General features: G+C 39.5%; 1 protein-coding gene across 3 annotated transcripts in view; it reads right to left on the bottom strand.

Annotated features, from left to right (window-relative positions):
* ppp2r3b (protein phosphatase 2, regulatory subunit B'', beta) overlaps positions 1-15,406 on the bottom strand; it is a 22,301-nt gene extending 6,895 nt beyond the window's left edge. For 2 of the 3 annotated variants that reach the window (XM_077536422.1, XM_077536423.1), the window contains exons 1-9: positions 15,200-15,406; positions 14,325-14,710; positions 4,511-4,696; positions 4,229-4,332; positions 2,337-2,439; positions 1,004-1,078; positions 846-932; positions 605-761; positions 464-512 (exon numbers count right to left, since the gene is read on the bottom strand). In XM_077536422.1, coding sequence (XP_077392548.1) covers positions 464-512; positions 605-761; positions 846-932; positions 1,004-1,078; positions 2,337-2,439; positions 4,229-4,332; positions 4,511-4,696; positions 14,325-14,675 — 1,112 coding nt within the window. In that variant the 5' untranslated portion in view covers positions 14,676-14,710; positions 15,200-15,406. Of the gene's footprint in view, positions 1-463; positions 513-604; positions 762-845; positions 933-1,003; positions 1,079-2,336; positions 2,440-4,228; positions 4,333-4,510; positions 4,697-8,357; positions 8,767-14,324; positions 14,711-15,199 lie in introns of those variants that run through there. The other variant, XM_077536424.1, reaches the window with a different exon arrangement.
* Positions 15,407-18,062: the final 2,656 nt, after the last annotated feature.

Below are 18,062 nucleotides of genomic sequence, written 5' to 3' on the forward strand. Positions count from 1 at the left end.
AACATGCAGTAATTTTATATGAATAAGTCTACTGTTTCACAAGAATGAAACGAATAAAAAAAAAAAAAGCAAGAATATTGAGGCAATATTATAATTTGCATTATGAGAAAAAAATGGCAACATGGGAAAGTGTTTTACATTATGAAACTTAAAAAACAAATACATTGGAATTTTTTTTTTTACGTGATTATTTCGGGAAAATTGAGTTGAAAAAGAAGTCTTTTACATCATATGTATACTTGGCTATAGTTGTAATATTATGGCGAGGGGATCATTTTACAAAAACCTATCGTAAATAGAAAGATTAAGTATGTCGTAATTTGAAGGAGAAAGAATGCAATACAAGAAAGTTACATTACAAGAATAATGTGGAATTCTTTTTACAGAAAAAAAACAATCATTGTCTTAAAAAACAAAACAAAAAATCCAGTGTATTTTTCCTGCAAATGAGCGTGACTCTTACCTTGTGACTGTTCCTGAGAATATCCTGTCAATCATCTTTTGGGAGATGGCTGGGAAAAAACAAACCAAACAACAATCAGCAGACGTGAGTCTTTGGACATGCTAGTGGAGCGTCCATCTTGTGTGTGGCCTGGCCACGCACCTTGGTCGTTGTGTTGCGCCAGGTCGTTGGGGTCGATGTACAGGTCGTGGTCGGTGTCCAGCTCCCAGAACTTGCAGTAGATGACGTAGAAGTGCTCGTAGGAGAAGAACTCCGTCAGCTGGTTCACGTCTTCTTCTTGCTCCAGCAGCGCCACGTTCTGACCCGGCAAATAAAACACAAACAAATCGAATGAGGCGTATTTCCAAGCGGAGCATTTGTAAATCCTCATTTTGACACCGACCTGAAGGAAGTTACTTTTCCGGAGTTCGTTACAAGTTATTTTTCCGTTCCACGATCGGTTGACGGTGTAAAATATCCTTTGGATCACCTGTAAGAATGGACACGCTCAACAACGATACAAAGATAACTACGTGCATGTGATGCTTTATGGCACCGCACCGTGGTGATGTATCTGGAGTGGAAGTCCGACGCCTCCTTCAGGAAAGCAAGGCCCGCGTGAGAGTTCACCACGTCCTGAAAGACAACAACAGGCCCATCACTTTTACGTCACATTGCCAGTGCGGCAACATCAAAGCTAAGCAGTAGCTAGTGAAGCTCACTTCAATTAAAAAGAGCTTGTAACGATATAAAGGTTATGCATCACTTCATGATGCTGGGAAAAAAAAATACAATTTAATGTTTTACAAAAAGACAAACTCATATTTAACACAACTGAGTTGCATGGCCCGTTCCAAAAATTAATTGCCTGTGATCAGCTAGCTAGCTTAGCACAGTTTTCTGGGGCTGTCCATTCTTGTGCTCATGCGCATTGGCACTCCACTTATGTGCACTCCTGGTAATAATATGGCAAAAATGGGTAATTTGCCTTTTCCATCTAATCTGAAACTTTCCTCACATTTTTTTTGCATTATGTTCTGTTTGGGTAAAGATGCCCATTGCAGCAATTCCGACGTGTTGTGTTTATGTCCTGCAAATGTAAACTTTGATGTAAGGGCATTGTAATCCTAAACTCGACCCTCTCTCTACAAATATTATTTTGCAATTTTATAAATAAACGCGAACTGCACTGAACCTTGTGACTGGACAGTGGTGACAAGGCCAATGAAAAATGCAGGTGCTCCTATTAACCTTTCTTGTGCCACAAAAGTGCTGCTTTCTTTTTTTGAATACATCATAAGTAATTTTTGAATCCCCTCTTTCCCATGTGTTGACATAAATGCTCAGGGTGCGTAGGAATTAAAAGGCCTTATTTCCGTGCCTCTTTGACTTCCCACTGTGAGAAATTAAATCATAGCGAAACACATAAATCACAAGCGGGGGGAAACAGGCGGGGACAGTCGCATCTACTCCGCCGCAATCGCCCTCTCATTCATCACAACAGTCAAAAGACATTTCGCCCTCGTGCAAGCGCACAAATTAAAGCGAGCGCGCCACCGGAATCAATCGCAAGCATAAAGACCGATGGAATATTTTTTCAAAACAACATCTGCATTATATGGGATCGGTTCATGTCGCCATGTCCCTTAACTTAGGTTAAAAAAAACAAAAAAACAAAAACATGCTTAGACTTGGATGCAAGGACCCCCTGTATTTACATACAATGAGTTTACTTTCCCCTTCTGGTTTAAAGTAATACATTCTTGACACTGTCAATCAAAAGAACACCACGCAGGTGTTCCTAATGAAGTGGTCAGCGAGTGCATATGAATTACTCCTGTGTGAGCGACAAGGCGAGCCAAAGTGGCGAGCGCACGTGCGGCCTTGCCAGTACCTGCAGGAAGGGAATAAAGTCGTCTTGTTCCAGGTAATTACAGCCAGGCTTGGCCAGGAGGTGCACAAATTTGGCAGCCTCGTCGTGACAGGTCTGCAGCGTCCTGCACAGAAAGAGAGAACAGATGGTGGCGAGGTTACTCCCTCTTTTGTTGTGTCCTATTATGAGAGGAGAACAGCTCTAATACATTCTGAAATTAGGATTCTGGATGGCTTCTGGGTAATTATCAGCGTTGAGGGTGCTGGTAGGTTTTAAAAAAAAAAAAAAAAAAAAAGGAAAGGAGGGAGGTAAAGGTGAGCATCTGTTGTGGCCTCGATTAGAACAGCTCGATTATGAGCTCAAGTCAAAGGTCAGCTTGTCCAGCTTTCGGAATGCTTAATACATATTCACACAGTGTGCTACACTTTTACATATTACATCACAGAACTAGGGCTGACCGATACGGACTTTTTGAGACCGATGCCAATTGTTGTCAGAAAAACAACAGATTACAATCGGCTGATTAATTTAAAAAAATAAATATATATACCTTGTAATGACTTGACCTGCTTAATATTCCTCACAAATAGCGAGGTCTTAACTGTAAATATATTGTTTAAAAAATAATAACTTTTCACTTCCCAGTTTTTTTCCCCAGCGCAAAGGGCTCATTTGCATAAAAATAAATTAGCATTCAAGGATGGCACATAACTGTTGAACAAGAAACCAACATTAAAAACTCATTGTATACATTTCTTCACAAAAAACTCACAATGTAATATTACTGAGGTACTATATTTGTCCTACATATCACTCTAAATCGGCAAAAAATTATTATGCCTACTCACGTTGAAGTATAGAGAAGTTAAAACCCACTGTAACGAAGACATGTCTGCCATCTAGTGGCGAATGGCGATATTACAAATTAAAACTACCTCTGACCCCTGCATATTTGCAGTCCTGCAACTGCAGATTCGCATATTTGTGTTTTTTTCCTTTTTTTTTAAATTTTTTTTAAAGTATTTTTCTCATACTTTTTATTTTTCCCATTATTTTAATTAATTTTTATCCACATCTCCCTCCATTTTTTGTGGAAAAATTGAATGTTTTCTTAAGACTATGAAACAAATAATTTTTTTTTTTTTTTTTTTTTTAAACACAGACAATTATTTTTGGCCGATGTTTGAAGGATCATAATTGATCAATTAATCAGTCGGGCCCTACTTAGAACACATACTGCATATTGAAATTTGGTACATGGGCACATTTTGGTGAGGATGTGGTTAAAGAAATTTATGGTCACTATTTGAATGGATAGTTTAATGGACGTGCACGCAATATCAGTTGTGAGATATCCTGCCATTGACACAGCTATGGCTAACAGATACACACAAATACATAACTTCATAATCAAGTCTTTTTTTTTTTCACTTGGTTCACAGTTCAGAATTGTGAAAACAAATCCAATGAGGGTCACAGACCAACTTAATATCAGCAATATTGTAATTTGATGACGATACTACTTTATAAAGTAATCGGCTTTGATTTGTGTGTTCACTTTCACGTACTCAACATTGTAAATATAAAGTGCAACCAAAATAGGTTTTATTAAACTGTAGTTTTAACCACTTTATGTCAACAGTTCAGTTCTAAATTCCCTCCCATTATATAGTCATTACAGAATAGCAAAAAACAACACTAACCTAATGGCGCCTGAGACTTTTGCACACAACTGTTTACATTTCTAAAAGTCATGTTTTTCTTGTCCTGTTTTTGTCCACAGTGCAAATGTTTGCAAGGCCTTTGCCACCCATCATTTGTGTTTACTGATGCCAAGGAAATAACAGTTCAAACAGGCGGCGTTGTACGAGCGGCCCAGCTGAAAGCGTCAACAAAAGCGGCCATTGTCTTACTTGCGCCACATAGCCACGAACTTGTGCACAGACACGAAGCCCGTCCTGTCGCCCCCGGCTGAGCAGAACAATGGCACCTTCCAGTAGAGGGGACACTCGCAGGCCTGAGCAGACACACGTTGTTGTTAGCATAAAGCAGACTTGCATCATTTGATCATTTCCCTGAGGAAACACTTTGGTTGCCCTCAAACCACAGCTAGGATGGGCTCATATTTTTTGGTGTGAAATGAGCAAACACGTAAATCATGTGACTGGGTGGCATGCTGTAAATCACTTTCTCACCTTGGCAACTTGCCCCATGTCCTCAATGGTGGCCCTTTCATTGGGGAATTGGCAGAATGTCGCCTCAATTTTGGAAATGAGGCTGTCGATGTTAACGTTGGCTTGAGGCCGACCTTGCGGGAAGTAAAACTTTGGAATGCTTTCGCTCAGCGCGCGGCTGACGGGCTCCTCTGTCCTCACCTGCGCCTGATGCAAAAACACACACACACACACACACACACACTGTTAGCCACCTGATGTTATCATATGCTAATGATGGTCTTAAGATCCTTATTAACTCTTCCCTTTCACAACAGTTGCTAATACTTATGCACTCCATTAAAAACAGGATTCTTTATAGAGTAGCCAAGTGTGTTTATTTGCTCAAGTGTAGATCCTATTGGGTACTTTAGCGGAAACTCTTTGTGTCTATTACTATTTCTCCAAAAGCATCTGACTTATGAATAATGAATAATAAATGAATAATAATAATAATTGAGAATAATAATATTGCCACTGTCCATTAATGTTGTGTGCTGAGAGGTTTGGATCCCAAAGTGCAGACACAAATAAGGTTTTAACTATTTATTCACATAACTTGACTAAACGTACAACAATGAGAATGCATCGAGAATCACGACACGCCGAGCCCCTTTGGGCTGCGGAGAAGCACAGAGAAGAGCGAGCCATAATCCGGCGAAACACACACAATTCTCACACTGCAGCTACAGACAGTGAATCGATCTGATTGGTTGTAGCAAGTAAAAGACTAAAGAACGACATCACAAAGGTCCAGACATCACCTAAAGGATTAAAGATCGACATCACATAGCCTAAAACTAGTTGAAACTAGATGACGGTTATATGACAGTTACATCAGTTCAAAACAGACACTTGACCTCACGTTCGTGAACCCAACTTAACAGGTCATGAACTCAAACTTAACCCTGGCGTGACCCCAGACATGACAATGAAAACACACATCACTAAATTCAGTTTTGTTTTTATTGTGTTTCTGGTAAAAACACCATTAAAATTTAGAGATAAAAAAGCACACTTCATTTGACCAACAATCACTTAATATAATATCTATCTATACTTCATATTTTATTACGGCCTCAGCTTTACAGGCTCCATGTTTGCTGTGAGGGCGATGTGTGTTATGGTAAACATGTTAGTCCATAAAGTAGAATTACAGCCCCCTAGTGCAACCTCCTGTCATTTGTATTGCTGGAAAATTTGGGTAAAGGAGGTCTATTTGTGCTGGAGTGTTTCTTTAAGGGGACGATGTATTTGGCAAATAATCTGGGCACTATTAGAAGGTAGGCCACTATTTGAGGAAAAACAGTACTGATCAAACAACAACATCAGCTGATTTGACTTGAGGACTGTGCAATAACTTTGATCCACTGACACTTTGTGTTCTCTATTTAGTGATAAACAGCCAAATGGTGCTCTGTTTTGATGTCTTGATGGGCAGCGAAGATTAGTCAACTGGCCTGATTAGGAAACTGACATCATCTGTTACATTGCAATAATGTTTCACAACATACCACAACGTTCAAGATAGCGTTCCTCAGTGCAGCTCTACAAAAATGCACCTTACAGCTACAACAACAACAGTTGAAACTGAACAACAGGCAGAAATTTTTGGATAGTTACGGCCCGGATAGTGATAGACCGATAGTTAACATATGCTAATGACCCTGGAAGCTCCCTGCAGTTTTTGTTATAATTTTTAAACAAAGCTGTCTATTCCTTATATGTTTAAATGAGAAGAAAAAACTTCAGTGTTGAAAATTGGAAAAGTTGTTTTAACAAACAGAATTAAAAGGTATTTTAGCAGTTGATTTTTAAAGATTTTGACAAATATTTTTCTCCTCCTTAATCTAAATTAAAAACTAAGCAAGTAAATAGCTCCCTAAAGTTTTCTCCTGTAAATAAAGTTTTCCAAAATTTCAACATAATTTCTTTCTTCATTTTAATTTTAAATGTTCATTTTTTAAAAATAAAAAGTGTAGGGAGTTTCCAGTGTCACTATCATTTTTTATAAAGTTAAGTGAAAATTTTAATAAATAAATGAAAATGAAAAGTCATCTGTATCTCACACTGAGCGACAAATGCCTCTGAATTTAGCTAATTTGGGATTTTCCTTAGGGCTCATAAAACGTTTCAAAAGATCTTTGCAGACAGTAAAAAACTGTCTAAAGTAAACATGTTAATTTCTTTACGACAAGTAAAAACTGTCTCTGAATCATCTTACAATTCCTGATGAGAACCCACAATTCGCTATGTTCGCAAGCATTCAACGCTCGGTGAGATACTATCTCGGCCTTCGGATTTGTAAAAAGGCCGATGCAGATATTTGGCATTTTGAAAAATATCGGCATATTTATAATCGGTCTAACCCTAGTTACGGAAATAAAAACATGTTTAAGTTATGTTGACACGTTCAAGGCCACAATACAAGCAGGATATCAAAATTCAGCGAGAAAGCATTGTGATTGTTCATAAAGTTCATAAATTGTCTTTTTAAGGCAGACGTTTCTGCAGACACAGCATGAACTTCTTTACCAGATAAAAATGTATGAATCGTCTCTCACTGTTCAAATTCACAAGGAAACGGTGAGTAATACTGCGAGAACAGAATTAATTGCAACGTCCAATTGTCTGTTAGGTTTGTTTGTTTACCTCCCGCCATCGGCGCTTATTGGTTTCGTCCCACCCTAAACAATGCCTGATTGGTCCGACCTAAAAAAGGTCGGCTGCAAACGTATCAGCGGTAGAAGATGTACTCTGCGGAGCTGTGAACTCACAAATACCGCGAGAATTCAGCTTGCTGGCAAAGTTATGAAATTGATATATCAAAAAAATAAATATAAAAAAACAAAAAAAAGAAAATTGAAAATTAAAAACAAGATTCAGTCATAGGCAAACCATTACCATTGTATCTAAGATACGAATTATTGAGTGAGTCTGTATGCGGTGTGACCGAATGTCAATGAGTGCCACTTCATTTGATGTCTGTTTCTCGCCTGCAAACTCATGTAACACCTGACAACATGGTTCAAACTATAAACACTACTGAGGGTACACCATAAATGATGAATGTGCCTGATGCTGTGCTGCACACCGTGTGCCGGTGTCAGCCATTGCTATAAAAGGACATAAACCTCTTCTGCTGCCACCCTGCCACACACGGTCCCCCTCCTCTACCCCCTATGCTAACCACTAGCTAAGCGCCTGAAGCTCGACTTGCTAAGCCGCATGACATTTTACACATTCCCAGTGATGTGGCCTAAAGCAAGGACAGATGAGTGGGGCTACACGCGGCATAATGCGCAAGAATTCCACCACACAGTTAAAATGTGGCGCACACCAGATCTCCGAGGGCCGAAGGAACACCCATGACATTGGCCAACAAAAGATAGTATGGTTTTAGGAACTGAAGGAACTTTAATTACAGGGCCTAAGGAAAATCTGTAACACTGGCTAACACAGAATGATACCATGATAGGAACTGGATTTGAATGGTGGCGCATGTATTGGATGGTACACCATGCTAGACAACCACCACCCAATAAATATGGTGATCAGCTGATCTCACAAAGCCAAAGCAACACCTGTGCCATTGGCTAACAAATATTGACATGGCAACAAGAGCTGTTGGTGGGCAAACAGCGCAAGACGAATGCTACCCAGTAAATGTGGTGCACATTTGATGTCACTGGACCAATGGAGCACCTATGCCATTGGCTAACAAAGAATGGAATAGTGACAGGAACTTCAATTAGTCATTAGTCACAAGAGAAGCATAACAATTTAAAATTCAAGTCTCTTGGCATGAGTCCTGTACCCCCATACAAACCTCGGCCTGTCCTTGCTGGAAGGCTTTAAGCCTCTTCTTGAAGCGCGAGGGCAATACAAAGTCACAGCCTCGCGCCAGCAGGGCGAGCTCCTTCCTCAGGTCAGGGTCCTGACGCAGAGACAACTCCCTCATCCTCATCCTCACGACGCACACCACGGGGAACACATCAACAAATCCAGTGGGGTCCGGACGGGTTGGACAAGTCAGGCGTTATTGTTTGCAGAAGTTGTGCGTATCCCTGCGTTTGTCCTCTGTCAAGAGTCAGAGCAGCTTAATGCAAGGCAGCAGCTGCTACTGTGACTCCCTCTCCCATTCCAGATCGGGTCGCGCAATCTCAACTCTGCTTGCCGCTACACAACACGCACGTAGAGTGGACAGGGGAAAAGGGAGCGCTCTCCTCAACACTGCCGGGAAGATAAGGAGTGACAGGACGTCTGTGTGTGGGACTCGCTTTCTGTGCGTATAGGGATGGGAGGGGTGTACACATTGGATCTGCCCTTTCCAGTTTGCATTCCGGTGCACTTGTGGAAGGTTACGTAAAGAAAAACAGACCTGTTGATGCAGCTCGCTCACAGCGGCCAATTGGGGGATGCACCTGAGCAATATGACGACACAGTAAAAAGGGTTTACTAGTTTCTACCTCCTGCAACATCAGACATAGAAATAATTCAGGGCACATCACAACTTTCCAATGTTGGTTGGTTTGTTGATTGGGTTTATTGAATATGTAAACATAAATACGTCACAATTCCGATTAACAATTCTAATTACATTCGTTTTCACTTTTGCAAAGATGCATTAAACCTTTACAGTGATTAAATGCATTTTAAAAAGTTACAGACATGTTTGTTCTCATAAAATCTAACTTTGTCTTGGTGTTTAATAGATTATGACTATTTTGTTACATTAATACCATTTTTGTAGGACTTCATGAGTAATTAAAATGATTTTTTTCCCCTTCATAATGTGTTACAACTATTTTAAAATGATTAGTTTCTTAGACTACACTTTTTGTGAAATATTTTTTTTCATATGGGACCACTTTCAAAGTAAAAATACTCTTCTCCTAATGTTTTGATTTATAAATATACATTTTCTCTCACAGATTCCCTCATTTAAAAGAATTCCAAGTATACTGGACACCAATAAGAACCTTGTGTTATTGGGAAAAACCCTTACATTGACTTACTATTATGGAAGATTATTTCTAACCAGCTTTTGCTATGTGCAAGTATAAATATCAAGAACAAGATAAAATAATCTCCATGTGACAGCCAAGGTATCAAAACTTAGTTTCCTAAGAGAATCATCTAAATTAGTGTGTGACATATTCACTCGACGTACATCATGCATACATCTAGCTCCTCTGCTTCCCATATTATGCTTCGCTTTGTTTTGCCTTCCTCTGCGAGCTCGGGCTGCCAGCCATTCCACATCTTATTATAGTTGATGTGCGACGGTGGAGGAAGGAGGGGGATAGCGGAGGGACGGGACACGTCAAATTCAAAGAATGATGTCCGAAGTAGTCTGTGCCTATTAAAAGCACCAGGCAAGCACTGTTTGCGACGGCGCTGCAGTCCACTTATGTCCCAAAAGTGACGGCAATTACATCAATTCTTCACAAAGTTGCTGATCTAACGGTGTCGCCTTTCACACGGCCCAAAAAAAAAAAAAGCCTATTTGATTTACACATGCTCGCCATAGCCATGTAAACAAACCAATATTTGTTCACGTTATGTTGTGAACTTGCCTGCACAGCGCACATTATTTTGAGATGAGAGGATGAAAAAGACCAACATTTTCCACTGTTTTCTGTACTTCCTGTTATCCCCCATGCAGGACACTGCACAAGCTTGATAAGCTGTTTGTATGATGGCTTTTTCACTCCAAGACACCTTGTCATTATTTCTTCTTTGAATGCTAAACAATTCAACCTGAGGTAGAGGTAATTTTGATACCTTTACGGACCTACCATCCAACTACTCCTTTTTACAAACATCACTCTTGCGCACAGCCACCAACACCATCCAGAACTCCATCCTTCTGACATTCATCAGTGGAAAAAATGGGTTGAAAATGATTCTTGTATTTCTGAGCAAACTGCAGATGTACTTGTAAACATAAGTACGATGTGGCCGAAATACAGCTCTATGTATATGACTGCAAGCTGTTGGGAAAATTCTACACTAAAAGGCTTTTAACTTGGGACTCACTCCAGGGAGACCAGCGGCTTCAAATACCCGCTTGCTTCTTGTCATCATTGGCTTTTGAACAGCTGCTGTCTTAATACGATGCATTTGTCGCTCAGAAACTTTCCTTAATATGGCTTTACTGAAGGAAACCATTTGCTCCGAGTCACAGTCACACTCAAATAATTTAACAGTACGTAGATTTGTATTGTCCAAGTGTACACCATTATGTAAACAAACTGTTACTATAAATATTAGTTTGGAACGCAGCGTGAGCGACTATTAAGGTCTTATAATCACTCACTGTGACAGTGAGAGTCATGCAAAACTGTCTGAATATGCACGTTCGTTCTTCATTTGTGTTAACTGTCATTCATTTCTATTTGACACAAGAATAACTTGGAAGACGTCTTCGGGATTTCCAAGTGTAGCTCAAATTTCTTACATCTACATCATGTAAATACCAGCCTCCCTTCATTTATAAGCCACTTTAAATAAAGAAGCTTGCATGGCACAGATTAGACACCCCCTACTTAAAATAGTTATTCTGTAATATCACTGAGGCAGCCAAGCACATTATGAAGAAACAACCTGTGACTCGAGAATGTCCATGTACGAGCTGAGGCCTTTAAACAACTGTTGTGCAAAATGTCAATAAACATCCTCAACTAGCACCTGATCGAGTACATGAGTGTAGAGGTGTGCAAAATTTCCGATTCTTAGATTATTCACGATTCGGCCGTGGAACAATCGAGAACGATTCACAAAAGTCCAAATTCCGATTATATAAATATGCCAAGGGAACCGAAACTAAAAGTGGACCGGAGCGGAAAGTACGCGGAACTGAAACGCAGTAGCGCGCGCGGTCTTCGGGACGCTTAATGGGACGGACCGAGAGTACACATCCACAACTCACGCCTCGACATTCAAAACAACAACAAGCATGGCTGAGCTGACCAACCCACCTCTTCGTGAGATCAGACCTGCTCCGAAAAGGCAAACAACTTGAGGCGGAAGTATCAGCTAGCTGGCTGCAGTGCGTCGGTTAGCGTTCGACAGGGCGCCGCGCAGTGATACGAACGAACGAACAGAAAAGTAGTGGCTGGCGGTAATGGCGTCTGACTTTATTCAGAAAAGAGTATTGTGGTGGAAATGTATCACGCTTTTGAAAACAAATAGTTTTTTTTAGAAGAAAAAGGCTTTATTTCCGAGACCCCAGCCATCTTGCTGGACTATTTTCCTCTCGTCCAACGTCAAACATGAACGCGTGTCACTGAACGCTGTCAGAAAGAAGTCAGTGCTGATCGCACACACGGGAGGTGAGGATCAAATTGAGATTCATGTTAAAAAAGCCGAACGATCCCTTTAATGTTTACACGTTCATGTTTTCACAAGTTAAAAAGCAGAAAAGCACTTGAGTTTTTTTTTTTTGTACCTCTGAGAAACTTTAATGTTTACATGTTCATCTTTACACAACTTAAAAAGCAGGAAAGCACTTTTTTTTTTTTTAGGCATTTGTATTGAAGTAGTAGTTCACATTGTCTTTCATTTATATCTCAGTGCACTTTTGAGTGGATAAAAATAATATATTTTTGCTCAATGCTATGTTTTATTCTGTTGAAGACTGAATATACTTAAAAGCTGTTACAGAATGAGGACTTGAGTATTTTATTTACTGTTTTGAACTGTTAACTTGATACTGAAATAGTAGTTTATTTAGGCCTGAGAGGACTTTTGTACTATTTTTGTAACTAACGTACGAAACATTAAAAGCACCAAAATACATTGTTTTTTTTCTGCTGCCTGGGGGGAAATCAATAATCGTTTTATAATCGAATCGTAGCCTCTGAATCGTAATCGCAATCGAATCGTGAGGTGCCCCAAGATTCCCACCTCTACATGAGTGTGTTGCCACGCCTCTGCCCGGCAGGGGAATTCTGGGTATTTAATGGCGACACGGGACTCTCTGCAGGGTCCGGTGTCAAAGTCACACCAGCTGTTGTAGCCTGCATCACCGGGACATAAATTTTTTCCACTAATCTGCCCAAGAATGCACCAGTACGCAGGAATCCATTTTGTTGTCTTAAAATAGAAGCACGCCCCACTGCGCTCCCCCAGTTATACCACATAGTTCCTTTAATATTGAGTGACACGTGGCTGCCACATGATGTGCCACATTACACTCGAGTGCACATACTGTCCAACTGATGCTTTAGATCTTATTTACAAAACTCCAGAACCAACTCATTAAGATTTTTACCATAGAGAACAATGCAATTAGTTTCAGCGCCATCATAAATCTTTATCAACAGTACACCAATGCACATACAACATTTTAACAATCAATAAGATTACCAATGTCTAATAAAACGTAACCAACACTGTCAAATAAATGTAAACAGCTCAGCTTGTGAACATCCCATGACCAAACCCAGAAAGCAGGTGAGCCATGACAGTCATTACCTGAGCCCTTAGGCACTGTGATGTCATTTTCAGTAAACAGCAAGTGTCAAAATGTGTTGATTTATAGATGATTAAAAAAAAATCATTAGCTGCAGCCCGAGATACTATTAATCCAGAATTAAATCCACACACAAATTCTTAATGCACAGTATGTAGTTATGATCTTTATAGTACAAAAACATGTCTTCAGATGTTGTGCGTGCCAACAACATGCAGAAGGTGAAGCCTGGAGGAGCGTGTACACCCCCCAGCCCTTCTCCAGCTGTCTTCCTTCCTCACTGTCATTGCACTAACACATGCGCCATATGCACAGTAGACCAGCGCTTGTACATAGTTGCATCTCATCTTGTCAACATTTCAATGCCAAACAAACTTTGATAGCAGACAAACAGAATTGTTGTGAGCTTCCAGAAAGTAAACTTGAAGAAGGAAAAAAATCAACATGTTGAGTCGGTATGATCGGACATAGTAATTCATGGGTGAGGTTGGAACGTTTGGAAAGCATCCGTATAATTATGACTATGGGGAGCCTCCTCTGGGACAATGTTGCGTGGACACACAACTGTGGTCACACACACAGGTCACGATTCGATTCGATACCGATTAATCCTGATACGAATTTTTAAGTCGATTGTTTCGATTTTTTTTCATTCAAATTTAGAAAATACTAATCAGTAAGCTTGTAGAGTGTAAGATTTATATGAAAATGTATTATTTATTTATCTGAAATTTCAGTCTTATAGAGGTTGTAATCTGTTTCATGTTTGAACAGCATTAAAATAAAATATTAAGGCTTAATGTTCCGTTCATATAACATTCTTCCATGCTCAAGGTGTGAATCCTAACCCGAAGTCAGACGTTTTGTTGAATATTTTTCCATTAAAAATGGAAGTTTAAAAATCGATTCACACACACACACACACACACACACAAAAAAAAAAAAAATCGATTTTTTAATCGATTCGAGAATCGCGCGATGTAGTATCGCGATATAGCGCCGAATCGATTTTTTTAACACCCCTAATAAATAACATTAGAAAATACACATTTTTAAAACTAACTGGGAAAAAAAAAAAACTTTATCCAAACTGATGGACTGGTTTAAGTGTGTTAAAGAAATGTAATATATCCTTTGCCTCCTTCAATTTTTCTGTATGTGGCCCTTGTAAGAAAATGTTTGGACACCCATTATGGGACTCATCAATTTTTATTTTATTTTTTATTTTGTGTGCTATAGTATACATTTTTCACAGGGCTATTTTTTTGTGTACCTTTGCCAAAAAAAAAGGTTGGGACACTGCATTAGATTACTTACCTTTTTGGAGCTGACGGACCTCCGTAAGATTCTGCCGTGGGGTCCCATCACCCTGGTGCCGGTGCTGCATCCTGAGGGCAGGGTCGAGGCACAAGGTGGACTCATGGACAAACTGGAGGCAGCTGACTTCTTCTCTTTCAAGTTTTGTAATGCCACTTTGTTGTTCTGGTTGAATGTCAGAGTGCACTTCTCCTTGACGCCCACATTGCTTAAATCGGCATGATGTCCACTTTTGATGAGGTCTAGGTAGTCTTTGAGTACCGCCTGAGTTTTGGGATCGCTCAACCAGGTAAGGAAGAGCTCGTCCACCTTCAACTTGAGGACTGGCTTAAGAATCTGACTGGATGGCATTTTGAAGGAAGCCCAAGATTCCACAGGTTAAGTACCTGCACAGAAACAATAATAGCATCAATGTTTCATGTTCAGTATTACTACTCCTGCTATAATGGTGTAGAATTGCACACTTGCACAGCATTCGATGACAACCTATTTTGCCATCTTATTTGGCTGCAAGGAAAGGGGCGAGTGCCATACATAAAAACACCCACCCCGACGATGTTGTGCAGTTCTATAGTGTATATGGACCACTGGTTGTCTAGGAGTCGACCTTGTTTTCTACTAATGTTACACTATCACAAACACACAAACATTATTGGATTTTTAGCGCGTCGATGCTTTGAGCCCGCGGGCTCGCACGAGCGACCACACAATATTGGCTATTTTAAACATCGCGGTGACAAATAACAAAAGAAAATTCAATGAGTACACCGACGGAAATGTACAGAGACATTAATAAAACAGTTTTGGGTAAGTTGTTTTGAGTTAGCATTAGCCAGTTAGCGCTAGCAAGTTAAAAAAAATACCAATTTACTAACCTTGTACCGAAAGCACGTAAAGTACGGTGGTACCACGCTCCCGTATTCCCTTCATTTGAAAATGCGAGTGAACGTATATTCAACCGTAATACGGAATTAAGACTGTGTAACGTTGATCAAGTCCACTCCACTCTGCATGCCTCTCTGCCATTCGGCTCCAACTTTTTCAAAATCGTGTTCCCCTGGCTGGTAACCACACGAGCTTATCGCGAGATCTGTAGGACTTCTCCATCTCAAATGCACGGGCACTGTCAACTGGCCCTTCACAAGTGAAGCCAGAGGGCAGCCATCTTACGTTGCCACTCTTACTGACAAGTTCAATGCGGTTTCTTATTTAAAACACTGTTAACAGTGCGAGATTTACGCCAGAATCTCTGTAAGAAGGAGAGTTTCTCAAAAGAACTAACTTTACTGTTTGCACCAACCATTCACAGTATGTTAATACAGAGACGATATTTACTTTATATTTACAAACTAAATAGTCAAAATATACAAGGAAAACAGGGTATGACGAGATAACTTTATTATTTTGCTGGTAATAATATTGTAATGCCATATGAGATAAGTACATACAGTAATCCAAAACTCAATATTGATGGACAATCATTCATTGTATATTGGAACTGCTACTTTCAACTATTTATTTATTTATTTATTTATTTATTTATTTGTTTATCTGTTAGTTTGTTTTTTGTTTGTCTGCTTGTTTCAGGGTGGGCAATGACATTTCACAGTTGAATGCCAAGGAAGCAATTGTAAAGCTTATATCATGTTCTACCACCACCACCACCACCACCACCAACAACAACAACAACAACAACAACAACAACAACAACAACGACAACAACAACAACAACAACAAAAACTCACGTTCCAAAAAAGGTATCCAGTAATGGATGGACAAATTAATGGTAAAATTTGATTAATAAAATGATAAGTGTCACTACACTTGAACATGCACAGTGGGTGAAGTATGGGCGTACCAGTTGCAAAATAAAGTATGGAGTGCAATTACGTCAAGTTTTTGTTTCACTTTATAATCTAGAGGCTTTCAGATAATTTAATCTTTACTGTATGTGTCTGATTGGGCTTTCCTCAGCAATTTACTGAAAATTATTTAAATAAAAAAGTGTCCTCATTTACACCTTTAATTTGCATGCATTCAACAAATATATTTGCAGTTAACAACTACTGCATAATATATTTCATGGAATTCTGAATCACAAGGAAATATCATATAAGAGTATATAAACAAAGTTGATTTATCATGAGTAGAAACACACAGGAAATGCAGTTATCCATACAGGTAGATATTACATTTGTAATGCATTCATGATAAACAATTAAAATATGAAATCTGACATATCAGCAGGGTATTTCCAGGAACTCTATTCGTTTTGTGGTCTAAAAGCATTTGCATGAATAACAATTGTACATCTGTGACTGATTTGACTCTTTCCGAAGCAAGAGGCCAAACGTGTGTGTGCGTTTTGGGTGAGTGGAGCAGCGCACATCCTTATATTGATTACTGTGGAGGTCCGCAGACATCATGGCTCCCTCATCACATAATTGTCTCCAAAAGAACTCATGTAAAGGAAGAGAAAATTGTGCGTTTTCAACAGAAACTATCCAACTCTATATCTTAATCCTAACCCAAAATAATAATAATAATAATAAAAAAAGTTTGGTTAGGTGAGGGTGGGGTACACCCTGTACACCTGTACCTTTCCCTCTGGATTAAAAACATTTATTAAAAAACAGAAAAGGGATCCAAAGGTAGTCGCTGGAAAGTCATCTAAAAGAAGACAGGAAAAATGGGCCATATTTTGATTTATTTATGTACTTTTTTTTTTTTTTAAATAGTATTGTTTAAGAGTATTGGGCCACATTTTGAACAAAGAAGGCCAGGGCAATCACAGATCACTGTTGGGAAGTATCCACAATGAGATGACTTTCATCCAGGCAGGTCAAGTGTGAGTGTAAGGGTTGTTATTGTTAATTTTCCACTGTTTATGCTGTTGATGGGGAATTATACTCTCTTGTGTATACTGTAAACATTAAGGCCAATTATATCCAATTACTGTATGTCTACCCTGTAAATTTGCTTCCAGTAAGCGTCATGCCTTCATTTTTTCCAATGAAGAACTGAGCAGTTGTGAAGATTATTGACTTTTTTTCCCCCTTATTGTATTGTTTTGCTTCCCTTGACAATCCCATCAAATCACATGTGAAACATTCAAAGTTGACGGCGGCCGCTAAAGAGCTCTTTGTTCTCCTTCACAACATCCAGCCTTTTCTTTACGGGCTCGGGAGAAGCTAATCAATATCAGCAATGGAGAGATAAAAAGTGAAAAGTCTTTTAAAGTTGAAACTTTGCTACTTTTCAAAGTGTAATTACAGCGTACAAATAAGATGTTTTAGCCAAAAGCATTGCAGTGCATGTTATTTTTTTCTGTGCCTTGAAGGACATTTCAAAGTGTTTGGCCGAGGCTGAAACCACAGGGGTACTGCTGCTTAGCGTAGCACCGTGCTAAGCGAGGAGTTCATGTGTGCAGTGCTGCTGTCAGCCATGCTGCACGGGCTGCTCTGTGAAGTGGGCCAAAAGCAATCTGCTCTAATAAGCGCCACGAACACACTTGAAAGTATTGTGTGGCGGCCTGGGATTTGTGCTGTTTGGTGTTGTTTATTGCCACAGTCCGCCTGCATAAAGCATAAATCTAAACGCTTAGGATTGAACTTTCTTCCACTAGTTTGTTTTATGATTTATGCTCACAAATTCAAATGCTTGATATCTGATTGTGTCGGATAATGAAATCATACCTATCTATCTATCTATCTATCTATCTATCTATCTATCTATCTA

Source organism: Festucalex cinctus, chromosome 11 (assembly GCF_051991245.1).
Source record: "Festucalex cinctus isolate MCC-2025b chromosome 11, RoL_Fcin_1.0, whole genome shotgun sequence".
Classification (NCBI taxonomy): Eukaryota; Metazoa; Chordata; class Actinopteri; order Syngnathiformes; family Syngnathidae; genus Festucalex; species Festucalex cinctus.